This window comes from Manacus vitellinus, unplaced genomic scaffold (genome assembly GCF_001715985.3).
Source record: "Manacus vitellinus isolate BGI_N305 unplaced genomic scaffold, ASM171598v3 scaffold_14_pilon, whole genome shotgun sequence".
NCBI lineage: Eukaryota > Metazoa > Chordata > Aves > Passeriformes > Pipridae > Manacus > Manacus vitellinus.
In genome coordinates, this window is record NW_021939063.1 from 6,109,449 (window position 1) to 6,130,460 (window position 21,012).

Consider the following 21,012-nt stretch of genomic DNA (forward strand, 5'->3'; position numbering starts at 1 on the left):
GTCTTAGAAAATTGTTAGAAGTCTGCTGCCACAAGTGCCATCTTCCCCTCAGGGGCATTTTTATTCTCTCTAATCACTCCCAAACTTCACCCTTGGAGCTCATTACTTACACTTGCCGCAGCCAGCTCAGCTGTGATTTTCCTCCTGAAAGCCAGAAATCCAGCTTATCCATCCACATGTCTCACCCACAAACGTGTGTGTCTGGCTCCACATTCTAACCCTGTGGTTACAGCCTGGCCTCTTGTGCTATCTAGGGAGCAGCTTTGCTGTTTTTTCTCCCAGGATTTCATTCCCTTTGCCTTATTTCCCCATCCTAAAATTAACTATAATCTCTCCTCCTCTGTTCACAATATTTCAAGTAAGTAATTCATGCTGAGGAAGAGCCAAAGTGAAGGAAACTTCTGAAATGCAGGAGCAGCAGTAAGTGAAGAATGAAAGGGGAAGAAAGGGTGGGGAGAGAAAAGAGAGACTTGTTCTGAAATTATTCTTCTTCCTCCTGTTTTTTTTTCTCTAGAGCTTGTATAAATCCTGTATCTGCTACAGCAGGGAACAAAATGACTCCAAAGACTGAAGCCTACACAGTACCCAGGGAATAAGCTAAAAATAATCTATTTTCTGTTCCAAGTTTTAAGGAATGTTCAAAAAATTGATTTCTTTTTTCTTGGGATGGGAGAGGGGAAAAAGCATTTCTTCCAAAATGTGTAAAGTAATGAAAAAATCCATTTTCCCTGCTGGCTCGTGTTCTTACCTGCATCTCTCTCTCTCCATCACCTTAGCTTGAACATATTAAACCCCTGTTTTATGACAGAGGAGGCTGGGCCAGCTGGCATCCTCCTTGACTTCTTACAGTTAATTAAGGAATGTCCCATGACAGTTCAGGAGATGCAGTAAGGCACATGTGCAGTGCCCTGGATCTCAAACAAGAATAGCAGGAAAGCTGAGTTAGTGAAGAGCCCAAAATGCCTGGTCTGGGAGCAGCTTCCGCTCCCGTGAGGTCGGCCCATGTGGTTCGCTCTGCCGGAACCCTTCCAGCAGTGGTACCTCACTGAAACGCAGAAAAATGGGTTGTATTCAAGAAGTCAAAGCAGAAACTGTGAGCAAGTTAAACTAAATTACAGTCCAGAAATCTTTTTACTGCGAGCCAGTTCTTAAGTAAGTGACCCAAAGGCTTTGAGGGAATGGTCTGGATAGAAACTTTGGTGCTCATGTCAGCGGTGTATTTTTAGAACGGTAAAAATAATCTTCATGGAAAATAGTAGCTTTACAAGTCTGGATGTAGAAGCCCTTCCTTTGCCCACAGAACAAGATAAAATTAAACAGTGAACACATGGCTGTCAGACCTGCAGCAAGCAAAAAATCTCAAAGCACCATCCCGCTACAGCATTGATGGTAACAAGTTAGTCAGACCAACTTATGTCCTTTATCAGATCCCTGCAAATTTTTTTATGCATTTGTTCCTAAGAGTTTCTTATTGGCAGCAGCTTCAACCTTGGCTGATAGACTGATTAGAACAAACAATTTATCCTGACACGATGTTCCCAAATTCTTATCTGAAAAGTTTAATCAAGGCTGATTGGTTTTCATTTTTCCCCAGCTAACATCTGGATCTTTCCTACTCTTGTGTTATTAAAATTTCAATGTTTCTTTTTCCATCACTGGGAAGTATTTGGTACAGATTTACCAATCAATTCAGAATGACAACAGCAACAATAAAATGCTTCATAAGCACAACAAGCAGCAGGATAGCGGCTAAATTAAAAGCAAGTTTGTATATGCTTGACAAAAACACAAGATTAAAGCTAGCATTTGTTGGGGACTGCTTTTTATTGAAGGCAGTGAGTCTGACAAAATGAATTTGCTCCAGCCTTAACCCTAAATGTCCAAGGTAATTTTAGAATGACTTGTTCAACATTAGTGCACAGGTATCCAGGAACAGGCCACAGCATCAGTGAGGTCCTGCTCAGTCCCACCTACTCCAGCCAGGTGAAGGAAATTAAAACATGACTGTTTCCAATCATCAGATTAATACAACAGATGCAAACCAGTACAGCCAGGGTCTACTCATTCAAAATAGGAGGGCTGTGCACTGCACTAATACACATTAGGGCCCAACAGATCTTTAAATCACTTCTATTTATTTAGTCATTCTACTCCTGCTGTCACTGAATTCTCCAAGAGCTGCCATAAAAGGCTAGAGTCTGATCAACTAGTCAGCAACCAGGAAAACCATCATAGTATCAAATGGGCAAGAAAGGCCCAGACACATCCAGCCTCACACTTCTAATCATTCCAACCTCTCTGCAGAGCTGACGGAGAAAAGGGCACCTTTGCAGGCAGTTTGTGTTCAGACTCACTCACCAACTCACTCCTAGACAAGGCTCCTTTCTCCCTTGCCCTAGAAAGATCTGGTGATGACTTGGGCTCAGCAAGTAGGCATAAACATGGATTTTCACATGGGATAAGGCTCTTGGCTCATTAATACTTCTAGCAGAGCGACAAATTCCTCTATTGGGAAAATAAACCTTCACTCAGTAGTGGGAAATTCATCACCTGTCTCCCAAGAAGTTACAATGGTCACTGTATATTCACACATCAGCCGAGCTCAGGGTGTTAAACAGAAAATCCCTCTGCTACTCACACTTTCCCAGGGACCAGTTCTTGATGGAAGTGCTAGTGACAGACACCTGCAGAGAATGGTCTGCCTTTATTTGGCAACAAGAATAAAAAGTCTTGAAGATCAAAGATATTCCCCTAGGCTCCTGTTGGCATTTTCTACCCTTTTTAGCTGTCATACACAAATAAAACCATCAGAAGAGAGTGAAATACTTCACCTGAGAACAATGCACAGCCCTGGGTCCTTGCAGTAAGGTGGTTGCCTGTAGAATTTGCTGCTACAGGAAAATGTTTCACTGGTACTTTGACACACTTCTCAAATAAGATCCCATGAAGGAAGGAAGACAAGTTCTCCTTCAGTCACCTGTTCTAAAGGGTCCAGGGAACCCTTCTGGCCTTCACAGAGGTTACTCCTGATTCTGTGTTCCTGTCATCTGACCAGACCCCTGCTCTTTCTTCTGCAATATCAGCCCAGTTCAGTAGGTCAAGCTTGTTTCAAGAGACAAGAACTTGTGCCTGACTAATTTCCTTGTTGGAATTAGCCTGTCTGAGGAAGAGAAAAAAAATCCACGTCGAGCTGTACTATTGGTTTTCTTCATTATTATTTTCTGTACTGTCATCTGAAGGTTACCCAGGACTGATTCAGGATCGAATCCCCAATCTGGATTGAAAAACTCAATGGCTCAGGTCCAACCTAAACCTCACAGCATCCTCTTACATTGACTGACTTCCAAGTTCACAAATGGTCTTTTTCAGAACTCTTCAATCAATAAGTTCTTACTTGAACTTTTATTTTATTGATATTATGTCAAATTTTTTTAAGAGGAAGTTTATTCTGGTCCTTTATCAGTGTGGGAACAACACCTGCCAATGGTAGAGCAAAGTGACCCAAGAACCTCTTTGGATTTCAGCAGAAACACCAAGACAAAGCACTGCTTCCTCAGAGATTTAACCAATTCAGGGTTAGGAGCCCAGTCCAAGCAGACTCTGCAGGGAAATCTTGAGAACTACTCAAAAATTTATTCAGAGCTATGGAGTTAAAGAGGCTTTTAGACCCAGTGTGTAATCTTGTCAGAGCCGATTAGATCAAAACAAAAGTGACGGGAAATCCTCCCCATTAATGTGCAAAAAGCTCTCGTTATTGTGTTGTGTCTCACTAGACTTGCACCTCCATCCTCCGTGACTTCGTCACCACAGAGCATTAATTATTAATGTGAAGCCACACTTTTTTTAGATAGGGAGAAAGAAGGCATCTTAACAGAGGTAATTTTCAATTGCATCAAATGGACATTCAGGTTCTTTGACAAGCTGGAGACCTCCAGGGCAGTACCTTGCTTTCCTGACAGCTAATACCCGATGGCAGGATCTCCTTGCTAGTGTCCCACTTCCCTGGAGGACACACAGGACTCACCCAGGAGCTCCTCTGGGACAGCCTACAGGTACACTGTAGGGCCAGGGTGCAGTGGTCCGGCCAGGCAGCCCAAGCCCAGAGAAGATTCGAGCATGGAGCACAACCACAATCATGCCTGGCCTGCCCACAGCACAGGGACATGCTTCCCTCCTCTGCCTCCACCCCGTGCCCAAACTGCTCAGACACAAGGCAAGGTTTGGTTCAAACACAACCCGAGGCCTAAAATATGTAGATCTATCCTTGGGTTCTTCCCCACTGGCTGCTCAGATACCACCTTCTCCCACTCCCTCACTGCTCCAAACATCTCTAGTTAAGACACCAGAGATGATGATAAAGCCAGACAAGGTCTCAAGGGATTAAATTATTAACAGATGAACCAGAGCAGATTCCAAATCTCTGGTATCTATGCTCATGCCTGTTACATTTCTGTAAAACCCCCACAGATCACATACATACATGTGTGCTCAACACAGCAGCACCAGGCCTCTCACCAGCAGCACTTTGCCTGAAACTGCTGCCATTTCACAGGCACTGGGGATGGAATTCAACAGATTGTTGCTCTTGGTTCTGTCTTCACCAAACAGTTATAGTTCAGCTAGGAACTAACCAATGCACACAGACACGTGTGTGTGCCATAAAGGGAAGCTAAATAGGACTTTTCTTTCGGTTTGTTTCAGCTTATTACTCTGCCCCTCAGGACCTCTAACATATTTTTAGAAAGTATTGAATTCAAGCAAAGAACAGAGAAGAAAAGTGTCTGTGTGATTTCACCATCCCACTACTACCATGGTGGCATTTTACAGCATCTCCTTGTGTCAAGGTTGTTTTTTGGATAACATTTTTCTTTTAAGATTTATAACATGAAGATTTTAAATCACTTGGATGCACGCATCCATCTTGTTTTATTCACAGGGTACTGGTGAGATTTTGATTTCTTTTGTTTTGGGGTGGAAAGAAAGGGATAAAGAATTTGTTGGGGTTTTTTTTCTTAGCTTGTTTGAAGCTATATGTAGGTAGTTAATTTTTAACTGTGGAATCCATTCTTCAGAAAGCAGGAAATTATTTTTTCACTGCCTCCCCTCAGCAAGAAGGCTAAATATTTTTGGTGAAATAGAATGGATGCAGTACCAGAACAGATCAATAAGGAGGGCCTGCATGTTACATGTCTGCAGAGGGAGGCAGTGGAGACACGGGAAGGTTCTGATCCAAAAAGAGCTGAACCTTGTGAGTTTTGAAGCAGGTCCTCAAAGGACACATGAGAAAGGAAGTTTACAATACTGCTGGTGAAAAGGAAAGAATAGGGAAACAAAGCACAGAGAAGGAAAACCAGGACGGAGGAAGTGAAGCTGGAAGGATGACCCAGAGAATATTTACGATCACTGATCACAACATGACCTACAAAACAGGACTCCAGCTTTGCAAAGATTTGTGCTGGGGGAATAGAGCCAACGAAGGCAGGTAGGTTGAACTGTCCCATCTACTACCACCACAGACCTGGAAGTCTCTGCTGCTCCAGGACCTGGTGTCTCCTCCAACACCAAGTCTTAGGTCTCCCCAGCATGCCTCTGAAAGCTCCTTCTGCAATATTTCCGCTAGAAAAGCAGTAGACACTGCTGAACATCCACTAAATAGTAGCAAGTCCAAGCACAGCTGGTCAGAATCAAGACACTCAGAAAAGGAATTGGAGGCACTGGGCTAGATTTCCAACTGAGGCACCAAATTGGACTTCAGGAAATTACTCTGCAAGGCCTTGGGTAAATCAGATAACCTTTCCAGCTCTCTGAACATGCCTGAACACAGTTTTGTATCAATCTGACTGTAAAGAAATCAACAGAGGTAAATTAATGATCCCCATCACACCTGCAGACGTACAGATTGCATTTTAAACATTTTTAGTCTGATAGCTTGATTTGTTTCAAAACAAAAATGAACGACCTGCTTTAATCACTCTGATTTTGTTTGCAGTGATTGATGAAGTCGGTTTGTAGAATCCAGCAGCGGGATTTTAAGCAGAATAAAACTCCCTTCCCATCACATAAACAGAGAAATTACAGCTGGACAAGACCACGAGAGGTCATCTAAAATATTCCCTCTGCCCCAAAAATGGAATCAGTTCTACCTAAACCATTCCCTCACTGCTCACACACCCAACTTACTAAACTGTGCAGCTACAGCCACAGTCCCTTCCCTCAGCTGTGCAGTTTCAGTGCCCTTCAAAACAAAGCCTCAGTCTCTGCAGGAATTCTGCTGCTATTAATACTTCATTTCCCATAACACAACTTATTTTTAAAAAGTTACATACGATGTAATGGCTCTGAATTTAAGTTATCAAAGAACAAGCTTTGCTTTTGATAATCTCTATTTCTAGAAATGCTATAATTTCTCTTTAAACAGGATTTATTTTTTCCACATATTCTGTTACTGGTTTGGAATCTCAAAATGTGTTTTAGCTCCATGGGGAAAAGCTCTGGCTATCCATCTCTTAACTACTAATCTGTTTTTTCTATTAAGACAGTTGAGTCTCTCCTCCCTCAAACTTGTCAGCTATACTGATGAGTCACTAATTGATTTTTTTCCTCTCTCTTTTTTTTTTTTTTTTGGAAACAAGTACAGTAGGCTAAAATCAAGCAAGAAGACTACTGAAGAATTCAATTAACTTCTGGCTCGATTGGTAATAAATAGTGCAGTATTGTACTCTGCCACTCTTTATTCTTGTTCTAGTGTCTGGAGACTGCCCAGATGTTGTGTCCTCTGGGCTTTTTTGCTGTGGAAGGCTTTTGCCTCCAGGCTGAGCAGTGCTCTCCTCTGCTCTCCTGCCTCCAGTTAATCTACATGGCTGTCAGAGCTGTCACATGAATGGTGAATCATGGCCTCTCACTGCAATCACTTCAGCCCCTGGGGAAGTGCCGGGAGCAGACAGCTGCACAAACCCCCCCACCCAAACAAAGTTTCTCCTGGATGAGGATTTTCCAGATCAACTTTGAAATAATCACAAAGCCTGACTGACAGGTCCCTGGTTTTTAAATAACTGAAATTTGTCAAAAACAAATTGGTTGTCTTTCAAACAGACACCCTGGCTGAGTCTTTTTTTTTTAATTCTTCTCTTTCCTTTGTTGACTTTCCTATTTCCAAACAACAACTGGTCCGTTTTCTTCTAAACAAACTTGAATTACAAAGGAATGTTGTTCTGCTATACTTAATAGATTTGCACATTTTTCCCTTTCTTCTTTAGTCTTTCCCAGTATAACATATAATCCTTTGCACCTGCAAAAGCTCCACAGACTGCTGACTGCCAAGAATCCACCACGTGACCCTGCTTCCATGACCAGAGATCCTGTGTTTAAAGAGAAAGGAAAATAAAAAGTTATTAAATGTTTGAATCTATCTGATCCCCATGTGAGTTAACTCCGAGGATGGGAACTTAAGTGAAAAGCTATTTTTGTGGCATTTTTTAGTGATGTAATAAGTGATTTTTCCCAAGGAACTTGTGTACTTGAACGAGCAGATGGAGTGAGAGAGATGTCTGGAACTGAGGGCTTGAAGCAAATTGCTTTCAGGGAATTCATATGTATGTATTTAAGCCTGTGGCCATGCAACTTTGCAAATATTTTGTGAATTTCTTTTCTTTTTGGCAGATAAAACAACGAAAAGCAAAACACTGAGCGGGGCAGGGGGGAGAGGCATGCAAAAACCAGCATCAGCTCAGCTCAGCTCAGATGTACCAAGGCTCCTACTTAAAATGAATAGTCCCCAGAACCACAAGATTTAAGTCCTGTTTGCTCCCCTACATTTCTTAAACCAACCCTTCCCATCCCTTTCCCCCAAAAACCCCATCGTTCAGGAATTACTCTTATCACTCCCCTTATATCCCAGAGCAGGTATGTCTCTGTTTCTCACTTGGCGTCCTTAGGGACCACGTACCCTCCTCTCCTTGGCTCCCACCCACCCTGCTGCCACCCCTCAGCTCACAGCAGCATTTCAACATGCACATCTGAAAGCACCAACAGGAACAGTGCCTCCTAAAAACCTCTCAGGAGTCACCTCAGCCCGTCTGATGAGCCCGAGCGGTGCCAGCAGCAAAGGCCAGCTGGGATGGTTGTACTATGGCAGCCATGGTCACTGTGTTCTCTCCTCCTCCACTCTGCTCCATCCCCCATCCCCATCTCCTAAAACACTTAACGCTGGAAGCTCTCTGGAGGAGAGGTTTCTGGTTTATGATGTGAGGATCAGCGTTGAGCAAAACGGGATGGGATCCATGGCCCTTCTGAGGCCTACCACAGAGAAATCAGGAATTTTATTTTATAGCTGAGGCCTTCCCCTTCTTTTTAAAGTCATATTACTTCTATGCTATAAAATTTTCTTAAAAGCAATTGGTAGCTGTGCTAGGCTGAGATATTGCTCTGGGGCTCCTGGTCTTCAGTACAGCAACTTTCCACTGGAGCAGGAGAACTCTTCCCTTGTTTGCTGACTCTTCATTTAACACACTGTCCTCGTGACTTGCTTATTCCAACTTGGCCGGTGGTTATACTTCAGTTGAATGTTTTAAAAATCAAACTGTTCAAGCAACAATGGCCAGCCACAATGTTGTTTGGTACCCTGCCATAGCTAAATAGCTGCAGTTCTGCTGTACGAAAGCACTAAAGGGATTCCAGTCTCTTTAATGCTAGCCATTCTTTTCCTGGTGTTTTTAGTATGGGATGCTATTCTGCTGTCACCCACAGCAGAAACTCATTTTCATCTCATAAATAAATAAATAGGGATTCATAATTCTTCAAAACCATAACATGCTTTTCTGGAATAACTTACAGTCTTTTGGACACACAGTTCTCTCACAGCTCAGTCCTGCTGGATGAAGGACACAGTGCTCCCTAAGACAAACAGCACTACCTTCCAAAGTGTCTGGGTGTTGTAATAGCATAAATCCCACCTTCAACACCCCTTTCCAAAACACTTCAGGTGCTTAAAAAAACCTCAAATTGAAAATCAGGGTTTAGAAACTTAAATGCTGGAGCCACTTGACAAAAAACAGAATTACTGTATTTTTTCATTAAACGTTCTCCAAAGGTCTGTACCTCTACAGCTAAATCCAAGAACTTACAGCAGCTACTTCTGCCATGAAAAAAAACCACTGTGGAAGAGCTGCTGGAGGACTAAGAGAAAAATCAGCCCATTAATACAGACATTCATGGCTCTGCCAGAAGCCCAGCCTATTCTCAATCATGATGGGGTTTTATGTTAATGTCATTGTCCAAAGAAGAAGGAAAAGGTCATTCTTATTGGCATGTAGCTCTGAAATCTAGTTTCTGATAAAGCCTGGCTTCCCAGTGCAGCTCTGCACAAAGAGCCTTTGCCAAGCAAGGCACACGGTGATGAATTCCCATCCATTATGCCTGCAAATTGACAACAGGTATTTGCAACAATCATGCAATATGGAAAATGGTTTAAAAGGGTGGAGCCAGGAACAGTTCAATTAAATTAGGGAAAAGGAGAATTGAGGCTGGAGAACAGGAAGAAAATTCCCCAAGAGTGAGGTCTACTGAACCGCAGAGCCAGCCTCCCCAGGGAGGAGAGGAAAGCCCTCTCCTTTGAGTCATTTAAAAATAGATTGGAGAAGGCACTCAAGATTGTACTGTGGGGAATAATCCTGCGTTGGCAAGGGCAGGATGAGATGACTTCACGCATTTCTTTCCATCTCCAATTTCAGTGATTCACCCAGAGCTCCAAACCTGAACACGCAGAAGAGCAAGAGGGAAGCAGGGCACGAGGACATCACCCCGGAGGAAGCCAAGAGGAACAAGTGTCACAGGGCCAAGAGGACCAGCAGGACTCTGGTCCAAATTCTTTCTAACCACACAATGCTACGGGCCAAGATGACGTGTTGAAGGTCACACATGCTTCCTCTCATAGCCCATGGGCCAACTAATTGACAGGGCTTTGTGGTAAGTCGGGATTGTAAGTTCTTTGAAAACACTTGCCTTTGTGCTGCACTGAGCAGGTTTTACCACCATTAAGACAGGGCAAAGCACAGAAGCTATTACAGACTTGTGGATTACTGTAAAATCAGGGCCTTGTTCCTGGAAAGAAATTCAGGATCCATATACAGATATCCCAAAAACACAGACTTTGAACAGAATTGGCTGGTTATTTGCAGTGATACAGGGCCTAGATCACACTCTGCCAGCCCAGATGCTGCACAGAATCAGAAGAGCCTTCCACTCGGGGGGATAACAGCGAGAGCTCAGGTCAGGCAGAGGATGGGTGTCAGAGGCAGGCTCAGAGCCCACAGGCCACGGCTCAGCAGCTCCAAAAAGGGCAGAAGTGGCCACGTAATGCCTGCAGAAGCCCAGCAATGACACCACTCTCCTTACACGTGCTCTTGCAATATGAAACACAGCACGGGAATTATAAGCCACACAACTGCAACAGTTGGCTCAGCCTGGGTTCCCCACCACCATCACCAAAAGGCTCCTACCTGCTCACACTGTGCTCCTCCTGCAGAAGGCTGCAGGGGATAACCTGACTTTTCCAGGGCAATACCCATTCCCACTAGTATTCACAGCCTAGGAAAGCAGAACGACAAGGAGCACATTACATGAAAGCAGCCGCCATGCCAAGCCTGTGTCATGTGTATTCTATTAAGCTGAAGGCTGAATAGAAGACTTTGTTTTCCACTTCAAAGGACCCCATCCCAATCTCTCGCTCTTCCCTTATGAATAACAAATTGGAAATAAATCTTCTGGCTGAAGCACATGGAAACTCGTACAGTTGGGGCCCTCTGCAGCTTCCCAGCTCAATCACATGCTAATTTTTTTTGTAAACACTTTTATGTGATATATATGTAAATCTCACTGTGCTTTGCTGCACCATGTAAAGCAATACAGCGGGTGTGGCCTCAGGGGATGGGACACAGCAGGAAGCCTGAATGCAGATTTCCAATTATTCACAGGGATAATGTTCACAGAGAAGGGTCATGTTTTATATGTGGGCAGAGCCTTACTTTTCTTCCTAGTGATCCCATTTCACACTGTTCTATAGGCCAGTGTCCTCTAATTCTCACCACAAATGTTATTTAGCTCTTTTGATACTGAGAACACAAGGACACCCCATTTTGTTGGGCGGGGGAGCACTGGAAATGTCACTCTTAGGATATACCTAGGGCCTCCCAATCTGAAAACAAGCAAAAAGGAAAATATTACTGCTGTCTTTAAATACAGGGGGGGACATACATGGTGCCCACAAATGTGAACTCCTCATGTGCTGTGGACACGTGGCCTCCAGATGGCCAATAACCTTTGACTAGTGCACACAACTCCTTACCTGTGTGTGCCTGCCACCTTTGCCATACATTTATGGTACAAGTTAGGAGCAGAAATGAGCTGTCAGCTTTGTGCTCCCAACGCAGCCAGGTCCTGGTCTATATTCAGGGTATCTAAGCAATGGTAATCCAGAGGAAAATGCAATATTCACACCTCTCAAACCTGATGACCAGCCCAACGCTCCAAGTGCCGCAGGAAGCAACACAGAGAATGAGACGTCTCTGCCTTGGCCTTGATATTCTTCAGGCACTAAGAAGCAAGCAGATCTCATGGCATGCACTAAACTTGAGGCCTGCAGCTGAGTAAATATTACAATTCACTCCAGTGATAAGCATCTCTAGTATTTCTACATATCCCTCTGTTCAAGACAGTGTTCAACCTCACGAGAACAGGGGGGAGAAAAATCTGTGCAAACTAATCACATGGATCTGTGTGCACGTGCAGTCCTGTAAGCTGAGGGAAGAAAAGCAGTTTTCAAGTTTGCCTTTGCAACCAGAGATTTTACTTGCAACGTGGCATTCTGCATGGTTGACCCTCACAGATGCATGGCACGTTAGCTACAGGAGAAGCAAAAAACTCATAAGCTGATTGCAGTTTCTATACATAAAGTCAAACATGGAGCACAGAGCCAAACGTCCTCCCCAGTGAATTTTTATGTGCATATGTGCAGCATATGTGCAAGCACATGTGTATATTATCTTGCAGGAAACATGCAAGCCCAAACATGGGAAAAATTCAATGATCTAAGTTCACTGTTGACATAAATGTTGAGACTCCATTTGCACTAATGGAGTTGTGCTCACTTATGCCAGCACTGATTTTGGTCCTAGAATTAAACCCACCCAAATCCTAGATAAATTGAAAGAGAACAAAAGTTGGCCTACATGCAAGAGCATATTTTTCATGTTAAAAGCATTTCATTCCCCTCTTCTGCCCATATAATGCTGCATTGATGTCTGTGACCCATTTGGATGTAAATCAAAATGGATGTGCTAAAAGCCTGGTTAAAGAAAATGTCTTCCAGTGTTCCCATGGCAAGGCAGAACAGCCACGCTCCGTTTCCATGGCACGAAGGGCCATGTGTGTGTCTGAGGAGGAAAACACACTTCTGAAAAATCACTTCAAAGTTCGGACAGTTTTCCTTGAGCATCTGCGCTGCTACTACCTGCTAATAAATCTGTGCTTCATGGGCTTGTGTGAATAAATTACATGGAAGAACTATATGAGCCTTTTAAGGTTCTTCACCAAGAAGCGAGCACCCAAATCAAATGGTGAGCCCTTTGCACTGATTACTTTGATATTCTACCAAACATCTCCAGATGTCATTGGCAAGCTCAGCAACTTCTAGAGAACCACTTGTGGCCTAGGCACCACCAAGAGTGTCACAATCTGGCTCTGTATCTATTGACTGTTTTCCTCTGGCCGTTTTAAATGCTGCACTGATGACCCAAGACCATCTGACTCTCCCAAACGTGCCTGTAGTGCCGTGAGTGAGGGTTGCATTTGTTTCCTTCTCTTTGGTGCAGATGGTGTGCAGCATTCCTTCCACTGCGCCTCAAGACTGCGTGAATGACACTTATTGTGCCACTAATAAAGAGAGGGCTGTTTGCTGAACAGCTGTTGGGTACATTGTTCCTTTGTGAGAAAAATGCAGCCGTTATGCTAATGGCATGCACACGCTGCACGTTACATCACGCCTCCAAACGCCCTGGGGAAATATGTTTTCCTGATACAGCACCTAAGCAAATGGCAGACACATTAGGGTTATTTAACCATTAGGACTTAATCCCTAAATCAGCCCAACCCTTACTCAAAGAGGGAGCAAGGTATGGTAGAACACTTACCACACTGCCTGCAAGGAAATGGGTTTAAAGCTGGGCCTGGGTTTCATTTACTCCTGATTTACATGCAGCTGAGCACAGAGAAAAGAAATACTAGACTGCTTCTCCAGGAAAAAAGGAAAAGGGTCACCTACCCATACAGAAGGGAAAGAGCCATTTAAGGCCCAGTTTGGCTACATTCCTTTATTTTCTACTTGCCCTCTTAAACAGCAACAGATCTGACTGTAAATTTTAGGAGGGAAATAGCATGTGGTTTATTGTTTCAATGGTGGAGTTATAAACACGTATATTACTGCTGAGAACCCCAGCTGCCTGGGCAGAAATATTCTGTAAGCTTTTCATTCTTATTAACTTTAAAAATCAGGTGCAATGAGCTCCAAGAAAGATTAGAGTCTTCACTCTCCACAGAAAGCTACCTAGCAGTCTTTGCACAGCAAGATTCAAGATACGTCTCAAAATATATCTGCACTGACCACTAAGAGTGAGGCTGAGCCCACCCTCAAACCAGTTTGTCCACACCCTGTACTAGCCAGGCCCCAGAAGTTGAGCTCTCTGAAGGGGGGAACCAAGAGAACCAAGCAAATGATTTCATGTACCAATGCCCTCAGGTAGACCTATGGTTCAGTTCACCAGCAGATTTCCCCTCAATACAAATGCCTTGTGCCTGGGGTGACAAATGAACCTGAACAGAAAACAGGGGACCTAAATCCAATCCCAAACCTGCTCTCCATCGCATGGGCAGAAACCAGTTTAGAACCAAACCAAGGAACTTCTGTTCTGACCCAACCAATTTTTAGATCCTGCTCAGCCTCACAGGGGAACAGCTGGACTCTCCCCCTTCTCTTTACTACAATGGCCCACTTATTTCACAGGGTGGAAATGTGCCCATGTGCACTCACCCTCTTCTCCAGAAGCCACCAAAGCATTCCTTCCTCTGCTTGTTCAGCACCTTACAGCACAGCAACCCACAAGGGAGACCTGCCCACATATCTCAGTTCCCTGTCTCCAGTTATTGCCTCTGAAGTCCAATCAAATATCTCTTTTTGTAAAACATTTGTTAATTTGTGAGACCTACAGATTTGAGAAAATTATCTTATTGCTAAAGCCAGTGACAAAAAAACTTGTGGGATCACTAGAGGTGCAGAAAGTCTAAGAGCTTTAAGTTTTGCTCAGCAACGAGACAAAGAGAGAAACCCTGGCCCTACTGAGTGCCAGAAGGGCCAGACCTCACCTTGAGCATGGTCAGTTCAAGATTTTTATCTTTCTTAGCAGCTCCTGGGCCAGTGGAGCAGCACAGCCTGTGCCAGCCCTCACGGAGAGGATAGGTGTGCAGGGGCAGGACTGGCTGACCCTGATGTTACACAGTCTTAGGAACATCCAAGTATCTTGTCTTAGAATCAGGCACGTCTAATGAAAAAGACAAATGGTTCCCAGGATAGTAGGTTTGTTTTCCTTAAAAAAACCCCACCAACTAAACAAACAAAAAACCCCTTGTTTTTCAAGTCTAATCATTTGAGACCTATGTCCTCCAGTCCTGCCTGTTCCTTCCCTCCTCACCAGCTACCAAAGCCTTTTCTCCAGACATACAATACATTTGGTCTATAAAGAGACCATTCTCCACGTACAGCTGCATTTGAGTAACTCTCAGAGGCTGGCTCTGAAGCGCAGCCAACATGCAGAAATACAAAACCCAAGAGGACTGAGTCTTGTTTCACCTGAGACAGGTTTATCTTACACACAGCACTGTTCTTTGAAGGAGCTGACTACTTCCAGTGAGCCATAAGAAACAGGCATTTTTGACAAGATGTTTCTGAACTCAAGACCTAACCAGAGGCTCTTGATTTTCTGCAGGGTTTTAAAACTCTGTTTTATTGAAAAAAAACCCCTGATGCCCTGTATTTCTGTAATACCTCCACAGTAGAAATTAGAGTTATTTTTTTTTTCTCAGTTAGGTCTAAAAGAGAAGAATTATAGATTAAAACATGAAGTAAATGATAAATCACCTATGTGCTGCTGGTAGAACTCAGATATGATGATTACAAGTGCTGAATAAAACACCTGACCAGAACAAAAAAAAAAGAAGGGATGGGCTCCACAGTGCTGTAGTCATCTGAGCAGAGACTACACAGCCCTGGCATCATGAAAGCAAGAGCTGCACTAGGGTCTGTGTAACCCACAACAATTTCATGCCAAATACACAGCCCACAATGTGAAATTCCCACAATGAAGAACATACATATAGTATTTCCAAAGCAAGTTACAGAGGCACCCTGGAAATTCCAGGGCAGTGTACAAGGGGACTGTATCTTAAAACATTATTCCAAAACCTGAACTAATATGGGAGGCACTGTGCTTGGCTGGCATTTGGGAAGCACACTACATCTATGCTCTGTTGCCTTTCTTCATGGCCAGCTGGTTTTGAGACGGGATCAAAAGCATTAGCCCCACATAAAAGAACCTAAACCTGATCAAACTGTCACAGTGGTATTCAACCATGGTGCTCCTCTGAGGGCTGGTGTAGCAGAAAGTGAATGAGATTTGAAACACCCCTTCTTTCCCTGAACTCTGGGAAAAATTCAGAATTGTTTTAGCTGTAAGGCTTGGGCTAAAAGGACAGAGAAGCACTACACTAGCTCACCCCAGCAGAAAATTACAATGTCTGTCCTGAAATCTCATACACCACAGCAGTTTCCTTCTCCCTTTTGGCTTGGTTAAATTACATCAATAATTTATACCTCAAATAAAATATAGAAAAATGGAGAATTAGGAAGAGAAAGGACATTAAGCACACATTATAGCAGTGGATCTACCTACATCCAAAAATAAAAGGGGAGTTATTTTGTTTTTTTTTTTAATTAAAAGCACCATAATTTCTTTACTGTTTTTTCCTGAGTCACTGTGAACTAAAAAAGGAGTCTATTAACTGTTCCTAAATTCTATGTTCACCCGAGTCACTGGCAGTAAGACTTGTATTTGAAGCAGTATCTGTTTCTTGCTAATTACTGCAATACCCCCTTTGCCAGCACCCACAGCAAATGTAACCTTATAGTTCAGTGATCTATACAATGCTCTCTCTTCTTCTAACTTAGTTTAGTGTATGATATGCAAGTTTACTCTCTCACAGGACAGCTGGCCCACATTCACAGACAGGAGAAAACTGTGCATGTAAATTACGTGGCTAAATCATGCTGAAAGCATAAGGAATGACTAGAGCAGCTTGGAGCAACGTAGATAGAGAAAATGGGATATAGAAACACCCAATTTGCTACCTATGACAAGCCTTTATTAGGCTTCTTTCAACTTAACACCCTGCTGCTGGTTGCAGCCAGCACATACCTGAAAGAAAAGGAAACTGTTCTCTTCCATGTGCCTCACTAACTGTCCTTTCATAGTGGAAAGATATTTTTCCTCATTTTTATGGTGATTAGCTTGTTCAGGGAATTGTGAGACTGAATCTATCTTCCATCAGCTTATGCAACTTTGTACTAGTGGTTTTAAAAATGACAGAGCCACAGCACTTGTTCTGTTCTGATCTATGAGATAGTCCACATGCATCATTCACAACTGCTCCTGCAGTTACTTTCTCAAGTAATCCCATTAATGCAGTGCAGAATGGTCCCTCAGGCATCATCTCAATGACTCTTTTCTGTTCAGGCTTCGTGCCATTTTTCTCTCATCCTTTGCATTCCTAGTCCTTCATAATTACTGTCTCTTCACGCTCTCTTCGTGCACCCGTGAGAAGCCTTTCCCTGAGCCACACTCTCATTGATGCTACTGGCCACATCCAGCCTGTTGATGGGACCATAATGGTTTTTGTCATTTGTTGTACTGACAATTTTTTCAGAGCTTCATTCAGATAAACAAAACGTATTCTGCTTTCACTGCCTGGCTTTGACCATGACAAACCCTGAGCTCTCTCCCTCTGCTGAGCCAAAAAGTCTGGAGCATGCCAGACTGATTTTTGCAGTTTTCTACTCTTGGTTCCCCAGTAGAATACATTGCAACAGGTTTGTGGAACAAACTGACACGGTTTTGTTTCTCTTCAGATCTGCACTGACCTCTTTAGATTAAACATGACGCCTCATCGTAAGTGACTCACTCCTGTAGCTGGCTAAATTCAAACTGTCTTCTTTAAAGTCTGTAATGTAAACAATACATTTTATTGTCACAGCTACGTGGATATTAATTAAAACAACTTTACTTTCTGAAACCAGCTACACAATGGTGCTGGTTTATGTGGTTTTGGCAAGAACACTGCACTTTTTCTCTTCAAGCTCTGCCACCTCTTGCTCCCAAACGTGGCTGCTGCACTAACTATGAGCAGGTCGAGCCAGTGTAGCTGCTGAAGAGTTTACAGAAAGCCATTCCTAGACACTGGCAGGGAAACAGATTCCTAATAAGGCAGCTCAAGCTTCCCTGTGCAATGGGATGATACCCAGACACCACAGCAAGCCGAGTTCACAAAGTACCTACAGAATCCTTTTTGAAACACAGCTCAGTTCTGTGAAGGCTCTTGATGTATTCCACGCTCCTCCTGCCTGTGGACTCATCTTTATACTGGACTGCCTGAAGCCTCTACATGCAAACATTCACACTGTGGGCTTGTTCCCCCCACCCCAAGCCAGAGACACACAGGGAGAGAAAAATCTATTGTCCCAACAAAACATACCAGCACCAAGTTTGGGTCTCAGTGCTGAGTTTGCTCTGAAGTCCAGCACCCTTAACAAGAAGAAAGTTTCTCTCCCCAGCTCCTCTCTTATAATATTATATTTTGCTGCAATGCTTTTAATGACCTGCAATAATTCTCTGTGCTTCCAACCTAGGATCTCAAAGCACCTGAAAAAACCCTTCCTTCATCTTCTGTGGTGAGTTCAAGGAAAAACAGAGGGAGGGAGAAATTCCATGTCTTCAAATCCCACCTCTGCTCAAAAATCTAGACCCTGACTCTGACCATGATAAACAAAGCGACCAGCTGGTGGGAGAATAGCACATCATTCCAAACAACTGCACTATTAAAACATCATCCAATGACACCTTCTTTAAATGACCTTTAAGTAAACTATAGGCAGCCAACCAAAATAGCTTTTCAGCAATACACTGAGAATCTCTCCATGTCTACAAAACCCTGTCTCAAACAGCTTTCTCTGTATCATTCACAATTTCCTCTTACTTCAAAGAGCAAAACACTAAAAAAAAAAGAAAATTAAAAAAAATAATAAATAAATCACACAACACAAGACAGTGGCCACTCTTTTTAAGCAGTAAAAAAAGTTAGAGCCGAAGATAAAATTTCTGGCACGTTGGGAGTAAAATTTAGCCTGCATGCCACAGATCAGTGGTTAGATATTCCCTGCTGTGTTTCAGATATTCAGGCAAATGATCTTCACATGCACAGGTAGGTTGGCACATACTTACTGATTCTTGGAAATGCCCATAATAGCAATAATCAAATTAGAGAAGTTACCATGGAAAGCCTTTGCAAACTGTGTAACTTATATTTCCATCACTAAAGAGGACTTACCTTTAATGACTCCCAGAGGGGAAACTGTACCAGAGAGAAAGGAATCTGGAGAGGTGGGAAAAGAAAAAAAAAAAAACAAAAAGCAACAACATAATGTTACACAAGCAAATTGGGTTGGCATGTTCCTCAACTGGCTAAATTAGGAACAGTTATTGTTCCCCCAGTGAACTGCAGCTTATTACACTTACAAATCTTTACGGACACTTTATGTACGCTGCCATTAAATGACTGGTTTCACTAAAGCAGTTTTACTTTGTTTATCACATTCCCTGCTGAGAGGTTAATGTATTGTTACCAGGGTGGCCTAGAAGAGCAATAAGCAGTGTGATCTAGTGCAGGGACATTCTTGGTTTGACACTCAGCCAAGAAAGCCATAAGGATGGTTCAAGAAACACGTTCCCAAGGCCAGCAACACAGCTTGGCAAAAAAACATCGTCAGCAGTGCACACTCTCACAGATGCTGAGCTGAAAACAGTTGTGTTCCAACCAGGGTTTTGCAGTTGGGCATCAGCTGCAGAAACTTCCCTGAATGTCTCCTGGTGATTTCCATTGAGCAAGCTCCCTTGAGAATTAAAAGCAGGTTGTGAAGAACTACCACAATTCAACTTAAAATCAAGGGAGAAACTTGGTGGTTCTCTTCTCATTGCCTGTAACATGAGGTTCTTCTGTACAGCAACAGCCTGTACCTCTGTCTAGGCTCATTCCTGCTGTCATATGTCCCCATCAGTGCCTGTGCATTTCCAGGTCCTTTACAGATTTTGCCCTGATAAACACTTCATGACCCTCTTAACACATGGGGAAAAGAAGCAAACGTCTGTCTCTATCAGCTCTGGGGGCTGTGCAGGGCTAACACTGAGTCAGTTTTCATCATGAACACAGTGATTCTTTGCAACAGGAGACATCACTTTCCGAGGTTATGCCTTCTCTTATAGTTCCTTCCTCCTCAAAATTCTCCAGTAAATTCTTTCTTGTCTTTCACCACTCTGAGATGTCCTGTCCCATACGTACCTCTGGTACCAACCCTGACTTTGCTACCTCCAGGCTGAGTAGCTATCTCCAGACATCTCAGAGAAAGGGGTCCCCAGGAAAACACTACCTTGACCTAGAATTGCCCTTCAGCTGTATCTGCAGGTCTGCTTTGCCCCTTCCTAAGCCTTCTGCAGTTATCTCCTCCTCTTTGATAGCTGGTCAACCCCAGGTTCAAATCTTCTTCCAAGTATTTGTTTTCTTCTATTTTATCTTTCTCCCCCAAACATGATGCATGTTGGGTTAGTTTTCCCCCTCATTTAGGCTGGTTTTACAGTTCATGTATCAAATTATTAGTCTCAGAAAGTACTAATTCACCTTTTGAAAGGAGTAGATACTTGAAATAGATCATGCTTAACTAATGCCAATATCTTTGCTCTGAGTAATGTCAGGTTAAAAACATTCAGTAAAGAGATGAATGGCTTATTAAACCCAAATTCAAGGTACACAAAGGAATCTGAAATGGTACATCTATTCAACATCCCAAGAGTTAAAGAGTATTGTCTGCTTCACTGTGTTGCAACTAATGATTAATAAATGAGTCTATTAAGTTAATCTGCCAGGCAAAACTAAACTTGACAGACACCTGCCACAGAAAATTTGTTATCTATTCAGGCAGGAAATGGCAGTGAGAAGAAATCAATGTCACTGCTGTACATTGAGCTGACAAACTGAAATCTCAGAGGAAGTTTGTCATCTTGGACAATGAGCAATATCCCTGGTGGCATCTCAGAGCCCCACAATAAAGGTCAGGCATGGCTCTTATTTATCAGGGTCTTGAAACTCTAGCATAGCAATTAAATTTCATTTTTAATACTGGGTGAAAAAGTCCAGCTATTTGACAGTAATGTGTGGTAATATATTTATGAGAAGATATATATACACCACGCTACTGCATCATTGTTGAACTGGAGATATATGGCATCATTTCTTTGCAGTGTAAAATGAAAAGCAATATAATCTTATATTATCTAGGCAAAAAAAAAAATAATGAAAAAAAGAAACAATAGCCAATACATTTGCTTCAAATCTGTTAAAAGAGAGAAAAGGAAATGCTCTGTATCCAGCTGTACACCAAACAAAACAAGCTTTCAAATACAGTCTCCAAGTTTTGCTTTTTAATGCTTGTAAATGAGCGGCAAAATTACGCAGCTGTTAATAAGACAACAAGGAAAGCTTTTGACATAACCCCCCTTTTATCTCCTAGCTAGAAGCATTTCAGTCAAAGAGAAAATTTGTTCATGGTTGCTGTTTGATTTTCGGCATTAGCGGTGTTTGCTCTCC

General features: G+C 42.8%; 1 protein-coding gene across 1 annotated transcript in view; it reads right to left on the reverse strand.

Annotated features, from left to right (window-relative positions):
* The window catches only part of SLC25A26 (solute carrier family 25 member 26), an 83,743-nt gene that overhangs the window by 6,547 nt on the left and 56,184 nt on the right, over window positions 1-21,012 (reverse strand). Inside the window, exons 6-7 of the mRNA XM_008925701.2 lie at window positions 18,703-18,747; window positions 7,289-7,358 (exon numbers count right to left, since the gene is read on the reverse strand). Of these exons, the coding sequence (XP_008923949.1) occupies window positions 7,289-7,358; window positions 18,703-18,747 (115 nt within the window). The remainder of the gene's footprint in view (window positions 1-7,288; window positions 7,359-18,702; window positions 18,748-21,012) is intronic.